The 17,017-nt window shown below is 43.2% G+C and overlaps 1 protein-coding gene across 1 annotated transcript in view; it reads right to left on the bottom strand.

Annotated features, from left to right (window-relative positions):
* LOC147117257 (contactin-associated protein-like 2) overlaps positions 1 to 17,017 on the bottom strand; it is a 1,950,749-nt gene that overhangs the window by 1,612,671 nt on the left and 321,061 nt on the right. The window contains exon 4 of the mRNA XM_085988072.1: positions 11,814 to 12,017. Coding sequence (XP_085844198.1) covers positions 11,814 to 12,017 — 204 coding nt within the window. The remainder of the gene's footprint in view (positions 1 to 11,813; positions 12,018 to 17,017) is intronic.

Below are 17,017 nucleotides of genomic sequence, written 5' to 3'. Positions count from 1 at the left end.
CCAGCACCTCCTTGCGCCACCGTCCCCGGCCCCCCTAGCCACCCCCCGGGCAGTGCCGGCTGTGTCCCAAGAGCCCGGCACCGAGAAGAGGTGCCGGACTCTTTTGCCGGCACTCGCGATTAAGAAGGGGAGGAAGGCCTGTAGTACCGCAGTGCGCCATGCCGCAGCGTGTGGCGCTGCGGCATGTTGCACTGCGATATTCAGTTTCAGCGCCCCAAGAGGGACGCGGGGCGCCTCGAGCAGCGCCCCGCTTCCGTTTGGGGAGCCGAAACTGAATATTGCGCTGGCGCAATCGGCTCCTTCCGGGGCGGAACTTCCAGCAGCCAGGCAAGCTTGGCACCCCAAATGGGGCGCCACCGAATTTCTAGGCCCTTGTCTATTAGGGTTCAGGTACATTGTACATCTCTGTGTAAAACTACTCTACATTCAACCTGAGTGCTTAATATTGGCTACAGGTAGCCAAAGTGGGGTGAAAAAAGAAGCACAGACACATAGAAACATAGAAGATAGGAGCAGGAGGAGGCCATTCAGCCCCTCGAGCCTGCTCCGCCATTCAATGCGATCATGGCTGATCATCCAAATTCAGTACCCTGTCCCTGCTTTCTCCCCGTATCCCTTGATCCCTTTAGTCTTAAGAAATATATCCAACTCCTTCTTGAATATATTTAATGAATTGACCTCTACTGCCTTCTGTGGTAGAGAATTGCACAAGTTCACCACTCTCTGGGTGAAGAAATTCCTCCTCATTTCTGTCCTAAATGGCTTACCCCTTATCCTTAGACTGTGACCCCTGGTTCTGGACTCCCCGACCATCGGGAACATCCTTCCTGCCTGTCTGTCTAGTCCTGTCAGAATTTTATAAGTTTCAATGAGATCCCCTCTCATTCTTCTAAACTCCAGCGAGTATAAGCCCAATCGACCCAATCTCTCCTCATGCATCATTCCTGCCATCCCAGGTATAAGCCTGGTGAATCTTCGCTGAACTCCCTCCATGGCAAGAACATTCTTCCTCAGATAAGGCGACCAAAACTGCACACAATACTCAAGATGTGGTCTCACCAAGGCCCTGTACAACTGCAGCAAGACATCCTTGTTCCTGTCCTCAAACCCTCTCGCTACGAAGGCCAACATACCATTTCCCTTCTTAACCGCCTGCTGCACCTGCATGCTTACCTTCAGCGACTGGTGCACAAGGACACCCAGGTCTCGTTGCACTTCCCCTTTTCCCAATCTATTGCCAATTAGTTAATAATCTGCCTTCCTGTTTTTGACACCAAAGTGGATAACCTCGCATTTATCCACGTTATATTGCATCTACCATGCTTCTGCCCAATCACCCAACCTGTCCAAATCATCCTGGAGTTTCTCAGCATCCTCCTCACAGCATATACGCCCACCCAGCTTTGTGTCATCTGCAAACTTGGAGATATTACATCTAGTTCCCTTGTCTAGATCATTAATATATATTGTGAATAGCTGGGGTCCAAGGACCGATCCCTGCGGTACCTCACTAGTCACTGCCTGCAACTCGGAAAAGACCCGTTTATTTCAACTCTTTGCTTTCTGTCTGCCAACCAGTTCTCTATCCAAGTCAATACCTTGCCCCCAATCCCATGTGCCTTAACTTTACACGCTAATTTCTTATGCGGGACCTTATCGAAAGCCTTTTGAAAGTCCAAATACACTACATCCACTGGTTCTCCCTTATCTCTTTTACCAGTTACATGCTCAAAAAATTCCAGTAGATTAGTCAAGCACGATTTACCTTTTGTAAATCCATGTTGACTTTGTCCGATCCTGTCACTGTTTTCCAAGTGCTCTACTATTACATCTTTTATAATGGACTCTAGCATTTTCCCCACTGCCGATGTCAGGCTTACCGGTCTATAATTCCCCATTTTCTCTCTACCACCTTTTTTGAATAGTGGGGTGACAATAGCTACCCTCCAGTCCATGGGTACTGTTCCAGATTCCATCAAATGTTGGAAGATGATCAGCAATGCATCTACTATTTCTAGGGCCACTTCCTTAAGTACCCTAGGATGTAGATTATCAGGCCCTGGGGATTTATCGGCCTTCAATCCCGTCAATTTCCCTAACACCATTTCCCTACAAACACTGATTTCTTTAGTTCCTCCCTTTCATCAGACCCTATGTTCCCCAACATCTCTGGGAGGTTATTTGTGTCCTCCTTTGTGAAGACAGAACCGAAATATGTATTTAATTGGCCAGCCATTTCTTTGTTCCCCATTATAAATTCCCCTGATTCTGACTGCAAGGGACCTACGCTTGACTTCACCAATCTTTTTCTCTTCACATATCTATAAAAGCTTTTACAGTCAGTTTTTATGTTCCCTGAAAGCTTACTCTCATATTCTATTTTCCCCTTCTTAATTAATCCCTTTGTCCTCCTTTGTTGAATCCTAAACTGCTCCCAATCCTCAGGTTTACTGCTTTTTCTGGCCAATTTATATGTCCTCTCCTTGGATCTTATTCTATCCCTAACTTCCCTTGTTAGCCACGGTTGAGTCACCATTTTTGTTTTATTTTTATGCCAAACAGGGATGAACAAATTCTGAAGTTCATCCATGCGGTCTTTGAATGTTTGCCATTGCCTATCCACCGTCAACCCTTTGAGTGACATTCCCCAATCAATCCTACCCAACTCACGTCTCATACCTTCGTAGTTTCCTTTATTTAAATTCAGGACCGTAGTCTCTGAGTCAACTACTTCACTCTCCATCTTAATGAAGAATTCGATCATGTTATGATCGCTCCGACCCAAGGGGCCTCATACAACATGATTGCTAATTAATCCTTTCTCATTATATAATACCCAATCTAAGATGGCCTGATCTCTTGTTGGTTCCTCGACATATTGGTCTAGGAAACCATCCCATAAACACGACCGGAATTCCTCCTCCACAGTATTGTTACTAATTTGGTTAGCCCAATCTATATGTAGATTAAAGTCACCCATGATGACTGCTGTGCCCTTATTGCACGCTTCTTCAATTTCCCTTTTAATGCCATCCCCAACCTCCGCATTACTGTTTAGAGGTCTATATACCACTCCCACTAATGTTTTCTGTCCCTTGGTATTTCTCAGTTCTACCCATACAGATTCCACATCAGCATGGATTTTCCTTGCCTTAGTAAGTTTAAATGGAAATCTGACACAAAAATAAATTATAAATTGGATGTCAGTAGCAGCTTGCAGTACAATAAAAATTGCTTAAAGATTAGAATTGTCAGGCAATACATAGAAATGAAGAATTGTTCTGTGTTTTGTATATTGTTATCTGATTTATTTGAAATGAGTGTCCTGATAAATTTTCAGTTGAGTCTTATAACTAGCTCATGGAGTCAAACTCATCGACGTCTATCAAAAGCTCATTACTTTGAACCCCCTTGTCTTTAATGGAGTTTGGCGGCGAGGTCAATGGGGAATCTGGGATCTTGGTGAACGACAGGGCCAATAGTCTATCTCCGTAACCAATTAAATTTATGAATAGAAAAAGAAACAGAGCAAACGATGAAGAAGGAAATAGGGTGAATTAATCACATTAGATACAGAAAGAGAAATAAAGGGAGGGAAAGAGAGAGTGGATTAAGAGAGAGAGAAAGAAAGAGACAGAAAGGAAAAGTTTTCGCGATGCTAATGGCGGAGCAGTGCAAATCATCCAGAAATGGCATATCTCTTCCTTGCCACAGATTATTGGATTTTTTACACATGAATAACGGTGTGTGCCTTTACTCGCTGTTATTTTGCCAGCAAAGTCTGGCCCCATGTTTATGGCTGCTGAGTTTCGTCATATGGTTTTACATCACATGAGGGAATAGATGATTTTAAAAGAATTATTCAAACCTGGAAAATAAAATGTGTGGTACTCTCACAGAACAAAATAATGATTGATAATGAAAAACAATGGACCAACTTTTGTTTCTAATACTTGTATAACGATGAGGTCCACTGTGTCTGTGTAAAAAATCAGTACTTAATGATTAATCTCTGCACAATGTGCTGCCCCTCCTTCTCCTCATTCACCACCTTCAAGGATGAATTAAAATGGATTAGAATAGGTATCTGTCAGATCACATTTTTACAGCAGTTAGTTACACTTAGTGTTTATGGTAAAATATTACAAAAACACACTTTAAATTTACCTGTTCAAAGCAGCTGTTAGTGTGAACTAAAATCATTAAAACATTAGCGATTTGATGTCCAGATTCTGCCTAACACAATCTGTTAAAATATTTCTATGCACAGCTAAATCAATTTGATTGATCTGCTCCCTCCTAATATTGCTAGCTTCACCATTTCTGAAGCAAGATGTCAAACAGCAAGGTGTAAATTTAATACAGCATCAGTGCAGTTTATATTTTTATTGATTTTTTTATGATTTTGCTATAAAAATAGACTGCTGCTGCTAAAGGCAGTCATCAAGTTACTCCATTTTAAAAAGGCCTTAGTTGGGCACATAACTCAAATTATTTTTGACCTCCTTCAATTTATCAGATTTTAGCAGATTTCTAGTGTAAATGTAATTAAATAGCCACCAAAAAGACTGGGGGAAAAAAATCTAGTCTTGCAAGTGCTGATTCATCAATGTCATTTTATACTGTACAATTAGAAAGTTAAACAGCTTAACTCAGAAAGTCACTGGTTCATGTGCATGCCTTTATTTAATGAAATGCCAAATGGTATCGGGAAAAGTAGAAAACCTCCAAGCTTCTGACTTTTAGACGTCCTCTGGAAAGAGCGGTATACGGGTGAATCATTAATACCCACATTTTCCCAAGGAGACCTCAAAACATGACATGCTCAACAATGTTCACAATCTCCAACCCTGCGCTGTATTTCATTGCAAACATGATTAACACATTATTACGTAGACATAATTAGTGATCAGGACAGGGGCTTTCCATTTATACACTTCAGGGTTAACATTTGCAGTTATTTAATTGAGATTTTTTCAGTGTAATCCCCTTGTGGTCGGATTGGGTGTGTGGAAATGGGGGAGGGCAGCTGTTAGCTCGCTTACTATATCCTACCAGTTTTCATTATTCCATACACCCAACCATTTTCATAGCTGTGAAACTGACATTGTCTGAAATTTTCCTGGGCCAGAATCTATTCTATCAGTGCCACTTCCTATACTGAATAATTTAATAGTATTTATTTTCCATAATGCACTCAGAATCTCAAAGGAATGTTTCAGGGGGCAATAAACCTGTGCATTTGGCATCAGAGGGCAATAGACAGACTCATAACTGCAGACCATCTACAATAGAGAAAACTACTGGGAGGAATGATTCATTTTTAACCAATCCTAATCTATTCCTAAAACAAACGCAAAATATCGCGAATACTGGAAATCTGAAATAAGAACAGAAAATGCTGGAATTACTCAGCAGGTCAGGCAGCATCTGTGAGGAGCGAAATAGAGCTATTCCTTTCTGACTTGGCATCCATTTTCCTTCCACCTATTTGTGCTAGCTACGTTTATTTTGACAAACATAGAAACATAGAAGATAGGAGCAGGAGTAGGCCATTTGGCCCCTCGAGCCTGCTCCGCCATTCAATGAGACCATGGCTGATCATCCAAATTCAGTACCCTGTCCCTGCCTTCTCCCCATATCCCTTGATCCCTTTAGCCTTAAGAAATATATCCAACTCCTTCTTGAATATATTTAATGAACTGGCCTCCACCGCCCTCTGTGGCAGAGAATTCCACAGGTTCACCACTCTCTGGGTGAAGAAATTCCTCCTCATCTCAGTCCTAAATGGCTTACACCTTATCCTTAGACTATGACCCCTGGTTCTGGACTCCCCGTCCATCGGAAACATCCTTCCTGCATCTAATCTGTCCAGGCCTGACAGAATTTTATAGGTTTCGATGAGATCCCCTCTCAATCTTCTAAACTCCAGTGAGTATAATCCCAATTGACACAATCTCTCCTCATACGTCATTCCTGCCATCCCAGGTATCAGCCTGGTGAATCTTCGCTGCACTCCTTCCATGGCAAGAACGTCCTTCCTCAGATAAGGCGACCAAAACTGCACACAATACTCAAGGTGCGGTCTCATCAAGGCCCTTTACAATTGCAGCAAGACATCCTTGTTCCTGTACTCGAACCCTCTTGCTACAAAGGCCAACATACCATTTGCCTTCTTAACCGCCTGCTGCACCTGCATGCTTACCTTCAGCGACTGGTGCACAAGAACACCCAGGTCTCTTTGCACTTCCCCTGCTCCCAATCTATTGCCATTCAAATAATAATCTGCCTTCCTGTTTTTGCCACCAAAGTGGATAACCTCACATTTATCCACATTATAGTGCATTTGCCATGTTTCTGCCCAATCACCCAACCTGTCCAAATCGTACTGGAGTTTCACAACATCCTCCTCACAGCATACCCTCCCACCCAGCTTTGTGTCGTCTGCAAATTTGGAGATATTACATCCAATTCCCTCGTCCAGATCATTAATATATATTGTGAACAGCTGGGGTCCTAGGACCGATCCTTGCGGTACCCCACTAGTCACTGCCTGCCACTCGGAAAACGACCCGTCTATTCCAACTCTTTGCTTTCTATCCGCCAACCAGTTCTCTATCCAAGTCAATACCTTGCCCCCAATACCATGTGCCTTAATTTTGCACGCTAATCTCTTATGTGGGACCTTATCGAAAGCCTTCTGAAAGTCCAAATACACCACATCCACTGGTTCTCCCTTATCTATTTTACCAGTTACATGCGCAAAAAATTCCAGTAGATTAGTCAAGCACGATTTACCTTTTGTAAATCCATGTTGACTTTGTCCGATCCTGTCACTGCTTTCCAAGTGCTCTGATTTTACATCTTTTATAATGGACTCTAGCATTTTCCCCACTACTGATGTCAGGCTTACCGGTCTATAATTCCCTGCTTTTTCTCCACCACCTTTTTTGAATAGTGGGGTAACATTAGCTACCCTCCAATCCATGGGTATTGTTCCAGAGTCTATCGTGTTCTGGAAGATGACCAGCAATGCATCTACTATTTCTAGGGCCACTTCCTTAATACCCTAGGATGTAGATTATCAGGCCAAGGGGATTTATCGGCCTTCAGTCCCATCAATTGTCCTAACACCATTTCCCTACAAATACTGATTTCTTTCAGTTCCACCCTTTCATCAGACCCTATGTTCCCCGGCATCTCTGGGAGGTTATTTGTGTCCTCCTTTGTGAAGACAGAACCAAAAAATGTATTTCGTTGGTCCGCCATTTCTTTGTTCACCATTATAAATTCCCCTGTTTCTGACTGCAAGTGACCTACGCTTGACTTCACCAATCTTTTTCTCTTCACATATCTATAAAAGCTTTTACAGTCAGTTTTTATGTTCCCTGCAAGCTTATTCTCATATTCTATTTTACCCTTCTTAATTAATCCCTTTGTCCGCCTTTGTTGAATCCTAAACTGTTCCCAATCCTCAGGATTATTGCTTTTTCTGGCCAATTTATATGTCCTCTCCTTGGATCTTATGCTATCCCTAATTTCCCTTGTTAGCCACGATTGAGTCACCTTTTTTGTTTTATTTTTATGCCAAACTGGGATGAACAAATTCTGTAGTTCATCCATTTGGTCTTTGAATGTTTGCCATTGCCTAGCCACCATCAACCCTTTGAGTGACATTCCCCAATCAATCCTACCCAACTCGCGCCTCAGACCATCGTAGTTTCCTTTATTTAAAATTTAGGACCCTAGTCTCTGAGTCAACTACTTCATTCTCCATCTTAATGAAGAATTCGATCATATTATGATTGCTCCGACCCAAGGGGCCTCGTACAACAAGACTGCTAATTAATCCTTTCTCGTTACATAATACCCAGTCTAAGATGGCCTGATCTCTGGTTGGTTCCTCGACATATTGGTCTAGGAAACCATCCCGCAAACACTCCAGGAATTCCTCCTCAACAGTATTGTTACTAATTTGGTTAGCCCAATCTATATGTAGATTAAAGTCACCCATGATGACTGCTGTGCCCTTATTGCATGCTTCTTTAATTTCCCTTTTAATGCCATCCCCAACCTCCGCCTTACTGTTTGGAGGTCTGTATACCACTCCCACTAACGTTTTCTGCCCCTTAGTATTTCTCAATTCTACCTATACAGATTCCACATCATCAGAGCTAATATCCTTCCTTACAATTGTGTTAATCCCTTCTTTAACCAGTAATGCTACCCCACTTCCCTTTCCTTTTTGCCTATCTTTCCTGAATATCGAATACCCCTAGATGTTGAGTTCCCAGCCTTGGCCATCCTTGAGCCATGTTTCCGTAATCCCAACCAAATCATATTCGTTTACTTCTATTTGCGCAGCCAATTCATCCACCTTATTACGAATGCTTCTCGCATTAAGACACAAAGCCTTCCGGCTTTTTTTTTAACGCTCTTAGACCTGTTAGAATTATTATTTACTGTGGCCACGTTTGATTTAAACTGTTGATTTCTCTGACTGCCACCTTTGTTTTTCTCCTTCCTATCTTCTGCTTTTATCCTTGTTTCCCTTTCCTCTGCCTCCCTGCTCAGGTTCCCAACCCCCTGCCATTTTAATTTAAACCCTCCCCCAGAGCACTAGCAAACACTCCCCCTAGGACATCGGTTCCAGCCCTGCCCAGGTGCAAACCGTCTGGTTTGCACTGGTCCCACCTCCCCCAGAACTGGTTCCAATGTCCCAGGAACTTGAATCCCTCCCCGTTGCACCATTCCTCTAGCCACGTATTCATCTGAAATATCCTTCTATTTCTACTCTGACTAGCATGTGGCACTGGTAGCAATCCTGAGATTACTGCCTTTGAGGTCCTATTTTTTAAATTTACCTCCTAACTCCCTATATTCTGCTTTTAGGACCTCATCCCGCTTTTTACCTATATCGTTGGTGCCTATATGCACCACGACAACTGGCTGTTCACCCTCCCCTTCCAAGATGTTCTGCAGCCGCTCTGAGACATCCTTGACCCTTGCACCCAAAAGCCCATAATTTCCTAATACATACAAGCTCAAAAGATTTCCATAAACCAACAGCAAATTATTTAATTATAAACTTCCAGTAATGATGTCACAATAATTATGCTGTCAATTTTAATGTTATCATACCTGAATGATATGGAGGACACTATTGTTTGGTGGCGGAGTGGATATGTACTTCTATAAGATCAGCTCTCGGATGCCTCCCATCAAAATTTAAACGTTGTTGTGGCTATAAATTTCAATATTCTGTTAGCTTTCTGATTGCTGATTTGCTTAGTTGGACATGTTGGTCATCAAGTCTTCCAAGACTCTTGGGTCTCCTTCAATGTCATCCTTAGCTGTATTCACTGCTCATGATGCGGTCTCCTCTACTTTGGGGAGACCAAACGCAGATTGGGTGACCGCTTTGCGGAACATCTCCGTTCAGTCTGTAAGTGTGACCCCGAGCTTCCGGTCGCCTGTCACTTTAATTCTCCGCTCCACTCCCACTCCGATCTCTCCATCCCTGGCCTCTTACACTGTTCCAACGAAGCTCAATGTAAGCTCGAGGAACAGCACCTCATCTTTCGATTAGGCACTTTACAGCCTTCTGGATTCAACATCGTGTTCAACAATTTCAGATTATAACCTCGACCCCTATATTTTTTTTCCATTTTTTTCTCTCACATTGCAGCTGTTGATGATTCTGCCATCGCCATTCGCACCTCATCTAGAGTCATCTTTTGTTTCTTAACTTGTCCCATTACCATCTCCTTTTGTTTTGTATCATCATCCCTTTTGTCTTTTAATCTCTCCTGCCTTCCATCCTATCACAGACTTTCCCTTTGTTCTTTCCTCCCCACCTCCCTGTCCCTGCCCCACAATTGCTTAAAAATCTGTTACTTCTCTAGCCTTTTCCAGTTCTGATGAAGGGTCATCGACCTGAAACGTTAACTCTGATTCTCTCTCCTTGATGCTGCCTGACCTGCTGAGTGTTTCCAGCATTTTCTGTTGTCATCCTTAGGTACTTCAACACTGTTCATGAAGTATGTTTATTGCCCATTTTCCCTTACTATGTAAATTACTTTACAGCACCTAGAGGAACAAGCAATACAGCATGATAACAAGATATGAATTGTGTCTGTACTCACTGACTGTCTTTTTAACCCCCATTATTTGCTGCACCTACTACCCATAGCATTTAAATATCCCTCTGTGCCCTTTAATAGATGGTATTGCAACATCTATTAGATTCAGAAGTGAGAATTCCTCCCTTTCATCTGATATCCATGCGGAATAATTGTGCCGGACTGGCTGCGAACTGTTATTACCATTTGTGTTCTCACCACTGAGCTGGCCACTACAAGAGATTCAGGCCTTGGGTGATATTGTTTGATAAAACCAACAAGACACTCCAACAAATCATCAGCTGTATGAATATTAGTTACAAGCTTACCTTCAGATTCAATGTAATTACAGCTTTATTACCCTTTTGCTACTTCACACTGTTTCTACTGTATTCCATTTTAAAGTAAGATACTCAACATTCAAAATATGGGCTGCATAATGCGAATAACAAAAAATGACTGTGAATGTGTTCAGAACAATAACTCAGTCTTCCACTATTGCTGCTATTCATAAATCTTTGAAGACAAACTGTCAAGAGTTTACAACATCATCAGAGGTGCTCAGTTGATTCACTGCTTTGTAGCTCACTGCCAATCGCTATGCTGTGTTTCCACCCACAATTCTGGAGTTTTACAGCTGGAATACATAAGAACATAAGAAATAGGAGCAGGAGTAGGCCATTTGGCCCTTCGAGCCTGCTCCGCTATTCAGTAAGATCATGGCTGATCTTCTACCACATCTCCACTTTCCTGCACTATCCCCATATCCCTTGATTCCCTTAATATTCAAAAATCTATCGATCTCTGTCTTGAATATACTCAACGACTGAGCCTCCGCAGCCCTCTGGGGTAGAGAATTCCAAAGATTCACCACCCTGAGTGAAGAAATTTCTCCTCATCTCAGTCCTAAATGGCCGACCCCTTATTCTGAGACCATGACCCCTGGTTCTTGACTCCCCAGTCAGGTGAAACATCCTCCCTGCATCTAACCTGTCAAGCCCTGTAAGAATTTTGTATGTTTCAATGAGATCACCTCTCATTCTTCTAAACTCCAGAGAATATAAGCCTAGTCTACTCAATCTCTCCTCATAGGACAATCCCCCCATCCCAGGAACCAGTCTGGTGAACTTTCGTTGCACTCCCTCTAAAATTAGGGGCTGTCACAGAACATTGAATTATCCAGGTTTGTGAGGATTACAACAGCTAAACTATAACATCGAGGGAAAAGTGACTTGTGACTCAAACTCTTTCATCCAGAGGTTTGAGAGTGGCACCATTGTAACATCATTCATGAGCAGACCTTTCAAACTCACCCTCATTTCAAGCTGACATCCTCACCTCTTAACAATCACCTTTTTTTTTTACTCTACATACATGTATCTGATTATTTAGTTTACTGATAGAAATGAATGAACAATTTGTGACAATTAAAAACTTTGGGTTGCCTAAAGTGGCCCCTCAATCTCCAGCAAATATGGTTGTACTTCACTTTCAGGCAAGATGTTCATCCTCAAGGTTCTCCTCTAGTTATAAGGTCTTTATGAGGTAATTTTATTAAACCTATTGCTTGATGTGATTTATACATAATGTAATATCAACGTTTGCTATCTAATGTTTTCTATTACAGAGACTAAAGCAAATATTACAGTGCTATCAACTATTGCGAGAAAATTCAGATGAAATGTAAATTACCTAGGTTCACACGAAGAACCAGCTTTGCTTTCTTGATTTCAAGCGTTACATAATCTCCTTGCTGTCCTTCTCCATGGAATATAACACCTTCATTCTCAGACGTTTTAAACTTCAGTGAAATAATATCCTTTAAGGTTTTCATTTTCTTATTTTTAAACCTATAGGACAATAGACTGTAGCCATCAAAGTTGATAACATCTGCCCCTGCAAACACATAAACAAAAGGTATTTAGTTTGCACAAAATAGGAAAACCTTAATCAGCTTGTAACAAAATGTAGTTACAGACAACTCGATAGTCAAAGGAGCACTAACCATACAGTGTAAAGGCACCTTGAGAATAGACCAGGACACAAATTTAAAACTTACTGCTGTGCACGACGTAAACATTGTACATTCTCAGGTCCATCTCATCAGGCCTTAGTTCAGTTTATGTTTGGTAAACTGCATACTTTGATGAAGTATCTCAGTTTCATATGCAGCACTCCACATGTGCTAACCCATAGTTCTGCCATTTTGTTACATATTGGCCCAGATTTTGCAGTCAGCGGTGAATGAACGCACCAGCCATTCATTACACTTACAGTTGCCTACAGACTTTCTATGGACTTTTGCACTGGAACTTGCAGTGATTAGAGATCCAAAACAACGCGGCGCCCTCTACAGGGAATCTGGGACCTGTGTGAACAGGGCAAGCAATGGTGTGTCTCCTTAACCAATCAAATTGAAGAATCCTTAATGAGGCGCACAGAGTCTGAACCAGGAAGTGCAAGTTAGAATATTGAATTCAATGCCAAATCATGTACAGAAAGCGAAATAAAGAGAGGGAAAGAAAGATGGGATTAAGAGAGAGATAAAAGATACAGAAAAAATGTTTAAAAAAATAATTATTTTTAATTTTTCAAATCTCCAACAATAATTAAAATCTGAAGGAATGAAACTCCACACTTGTAAACATTAATTTTCAGTGCCAGAGAGATTGTTTGGCAATAATTAAGGCTGGGATTTTCCCATTTCCCACCCGTACAGTGTGGAGGACCAGTAGACGGCAGGAAACATGGAGTTCTGGGAGCAGCACGGGGGAGACCGGAGGAGCAATGGGGTGGGGGGTGAGGCCTCGTGGGGTGGTCGAAAGTCTGAGCTGGTTGCGGGGGGGGGGGGGGAGCGGGGGTGAAATCGAAGGCGTGGGAGGGGGCAGCCTCATGTGAGGGGATCGAAGGCCTTGTGGAGAGGTTTCCCATTGCGGGACGTGGGTTAGGCAGGGACCCTAGATCCAGGAGGTAAGTGTAAAGGCACCTATTAGCTGGCAGGTCTCACGAGGCGTGCAAAACCCGACCAGCTAAAGTTAAATTCAAAATGGAGGTTAAAGCAGAGTCTTCCAGCCTGATTATAATATTTAAATAGGTGACCCGCCTCCTGGCAGCGGATTGGCTGCCTGCTCTCTGTCCCTCCTCCGTTAAAACCAGAAGTGGGCGGCTTGGAGCTGGGTTCAGGTCGGGATTCCGATTTTTAACAATTTAACTTCGCACTAACCCCAATCCACCTGTTTTTTTTAGGTTCAAATTCCTTCCAATGTTTTTTAACATTTCTGCAGGTTTCCCACCAACAGCCAGCCTGATTGACAGGCTTGCTGCCTGTCGGGTGGGAAAGCCAGCGGCACCAGGCCACAGCCGAGGAACAGTGAGTACAGGACAGGTAGAGAAGAAGGGAGAGATGGCAGTCGGCTAAGGGTAGAGATCACGGGGTGGGGGGGGGTGGTGGGGAAGAGATCATGGTTGGGGGGCAGATCGTAAGGGTGGGGGGAGCGGGAGAGTGTTGAGGTGAGGAGAGGTTGATGGGGGGCAGATGGCAATCGTGGAGCTGGAAGCAGGTAAGCTTGTAGGGCTGGGGGGAGGGGGAAACACTCCTGCTCCTCCTAGCCCACAAGCAATGCTGTAAATGCACTAACTTTATGGATCTGGCTCTTCTCACCTCCTTTTACCTGGGACTTCATCTCAAGAAACCCAGCCAAAATGGGTTAAAAATAAAACCTCTGTAAAAATGGAGGACCGGAGCCTCCTTAAAAGCTTTTACTGAGAGCAGATCAGTTGCCCGCCCCCCATCACATTTCCATTAAAACCGAAAGTGGGCAGGTTCCAGACAGGTTAGGGGCATGTTTGAAATTTTTCAAATTTTATCTTCTCACCCAACCCAAAAGCACCCGTTCTTGGGAGGTTAAAATTACCCCCAACAGGCTGAGAGAGACAGATGTATTTGGACTGCCTGCTTCATGAGGTAAGAGACTTCAGCAACATGCAAGAACTGTCCCCAAGCCTGAGTGGGCCCCACCTTCTGCTTTTTAAATAAGTCAATGCCAACCAACATCAGGACCAACTAAATTCTACATTCATCATGGTTACCGGGACCCTTTGGGGCCAACAATCCAAAAGCCTTTCCGTTGCACTTCTTCTGTAACTTCAGTTGGAGTGTGCTGGAAGGGCCAGGACTTAGGCTGGATCCTTGATACACCAGGTCCCAGCCTTCCATGGGATTGCCTGTGGGCCTTGGTGGGGGAGGATATTTCATCCGCCTTTCCATCAACCACCTAGCTAAACTATTCTTAAATGTTGAGATGGTCTTTGCTTCAATCATTAACTCTGGTAGTGCATTCCACAGCCTGACAAATTGCTGTGTAAAAAGTATCTCCTGCTCTCTGTCCACTCCTCCTCCTTTCTTAGTTATTCTGCCCCTCCTAAAACTATTAAAATCTGTGGTGTGGAGATGCCAGTGTTGGACTGGGGTGGACAAATGTAAGAAGTCACACAACACCAGGTTATAGTCCAACAGTTTTATTTGAAATCACAAGCTTTCAGAGTGCTGTTCCTTCGTCAGGTGAAGTGGAGAGATGAATAAAGACACAGCTTATATAGTCAGAGAATAATGCCAGATGATTACAGGTAATCTTTCTAACTGCCATTTATCACACCTCGGCAGAGAGATAATCACAGCAATCAAAGGTGTGAATGGTGTCCAAACAGGAAAGTCAGGAAAACATTACATCAAAGAACAATGAGGTGGGGTCGCAAGGGGTCAAATGTTGCAGATGCTGGGGTCTGTATGAAAAACAAAAAACAGACAAAAAACATTTTTTTTGCTGGAAATCACAGCAGGTCCGGCCGCATCTGTGTAGAGAGAACAAGCCAACGATGACTCGAGTCTGGTGGGTTTACATGTAGCGTGACATGAACCCAAGATCCCGGTTGAGGCCGTCCTCATGAGTGCGGAACTTGGCTATCAGTTTCTGCTCTACGATTTTGCATTGTCGTGTGTCTCGAAGGCCACCTTGGAGAATGCTTACCCGAAGATCGGGGGCTGAATGTCCTTGACTGCTGAAGTGTTCCCCGACTGGGAGGGAACACTCCTGCCTGGTGATTGTTGCGCGGTGTCCGTTCATCCATTGTCGCAGTAAATTACCCAGCTTTCAGGAGAACAGCGACCACGACACCACACAACCCTGCCACGGCAACCTCTGCAAGACATGCCAGATCATCAACACAGATACCATCGTCACAAGTGAGGACACCACCCACCAGGTACATGGTACATACTCATGTGACTCAGCCAACATTGTCTACCTCATACGTTGCAGGAAAGGATGCCCCGGAGCATGGTACATCGGCGAGACCATGCAGACACTGCGACAACGGATGAACGGACACCGCGCAACAATCACCAGGCAGGAGTGTTCCCTCTCAGTCGGGGAACACTTCAGCAGTCAAGGACATTCAGCCTCTGATCTTCGGGTAAGCATTCTCTAAGGCGGCCTTCGAGACACATGACAACGCAAAATCGTAGAGCAGAAACTGATAGCCAAGTTCCGCACTTATGAGGACGGCCTCAACCGGGATCTTGGGTTCATGTCACGCTACATGTAACCCCACCAGACTCGAGTCATTGTTGGCTTGTTCTCTCTACACAGATGCGGCCGGACGTGCTGTGATTTCCAGCAAAAAAAATGTTTTTTTGTCTGTTTTTTGTTTTTCATACAGACCCCAGTATCTGCAACATTTGACCCCTTGTGACCCCACCTCATTTTTCTTTGATGTAATGTTTTCCTGACTTTCCTGTTTGAAAACCATTCACACCTTTGATTGCTGTGATTATCTCTCTGCCGAGGTGTGATAAATGGCAGTTAGAAAGATTACCTGTAAACATCTGACATTATTCTCTGACTATATAAGCTGTGTCTTTATGCATCTCTCCACTTCACCTGACGAAGGAGCAGTGCTCCGAAAGCTTGTGATTTCAAATAAAACTGTTGGACTATAACCTGGTGTTGTGTGACTTCTTACATTTATTAAAATCTGATTCGTTTTTTTAATTTTCCACTCCTGCCCAACTTGCAGCCATGCTTCTGATAGCACTACAATGGCCTTTAATAACCCCATGCTGAGCAGTGTAATACAGGCACTTTCTTTATTGTTCACAGGTAATATTTTCCCTTGATTTTTTTTAATCCAAGTTAATACCTTATTCTTTTACTTCAGTCTTTTTCCTGCTTATAACTGGTCAATTTGATTTTCTCCTTCCACTTCCATTATTCATTCTGCAAGCTAAGCTCCTCTTATTTCTATCTTTATCTTTCTTCCTTCCCATCTTGCTCTTTGATTTATTTTATTGTCCCTGTCGTTCTTCCTTCCTAGTTTAGATGACTCTTCACTTCCCTATTTATCCATTTTGTCAATGCATTAGCTCCTTCCTGTTCAGATGTAGTCCACTCTTGCAGAATAACTCCCACTTTCCACAGAACTGATGCCACTGCCCCATAAAATAGAATCTGTCTTTCTGACAGCACTGCTTTAGCCATGTGTTGAGTTGTTAAACTTGAATCAGTAATAGCACTCTTGTCTGAGTCAAAAATGGTTGTGGGTTCAAGCCCCAGTACAATCCAGCTCGATATTTTGGTGCAGTACTGAGGGAGTGCTGCACTGTCAGAGGTGCCACCTCTCAAAGGAGACCATCAACCGATGCCTAGTCTGCCCTCGCAGGTTTATGTTAAAAGCTTCCATGGCACTACTTGAAGAAGAGCAAGAGAATTCTCATAGAGTCCTGGCCAATAGTTATCCCTCTACCAACATCACAAAAAAAGGTCATTTTATCTCATTGCTGTTTTTGGAACCTTGCTGTGTGAAAATTGGCGGCATGTTTGACTACATTACAACAGTGA

This window comes from Somniosus microcephalus, chromosome 5 (genome assembly GCF_052327205.1).
Source record: "Somniosus microcephalus isolate GS21.2 chromosome 5, FLI_Smic_1.0, whole genome shotgun sequence".
NCBI lineage: Eukaryota > Metazoa > Chordata > Chondrichthyes > Squaliformes > Somniosidae > Somniosus > Somniosus microcephalus.
The sequence above is the reverse complement of the archived record's forward strand: the minus strand, read 5'-3'. Positions and strand labels throughout refer to the sequence as shown.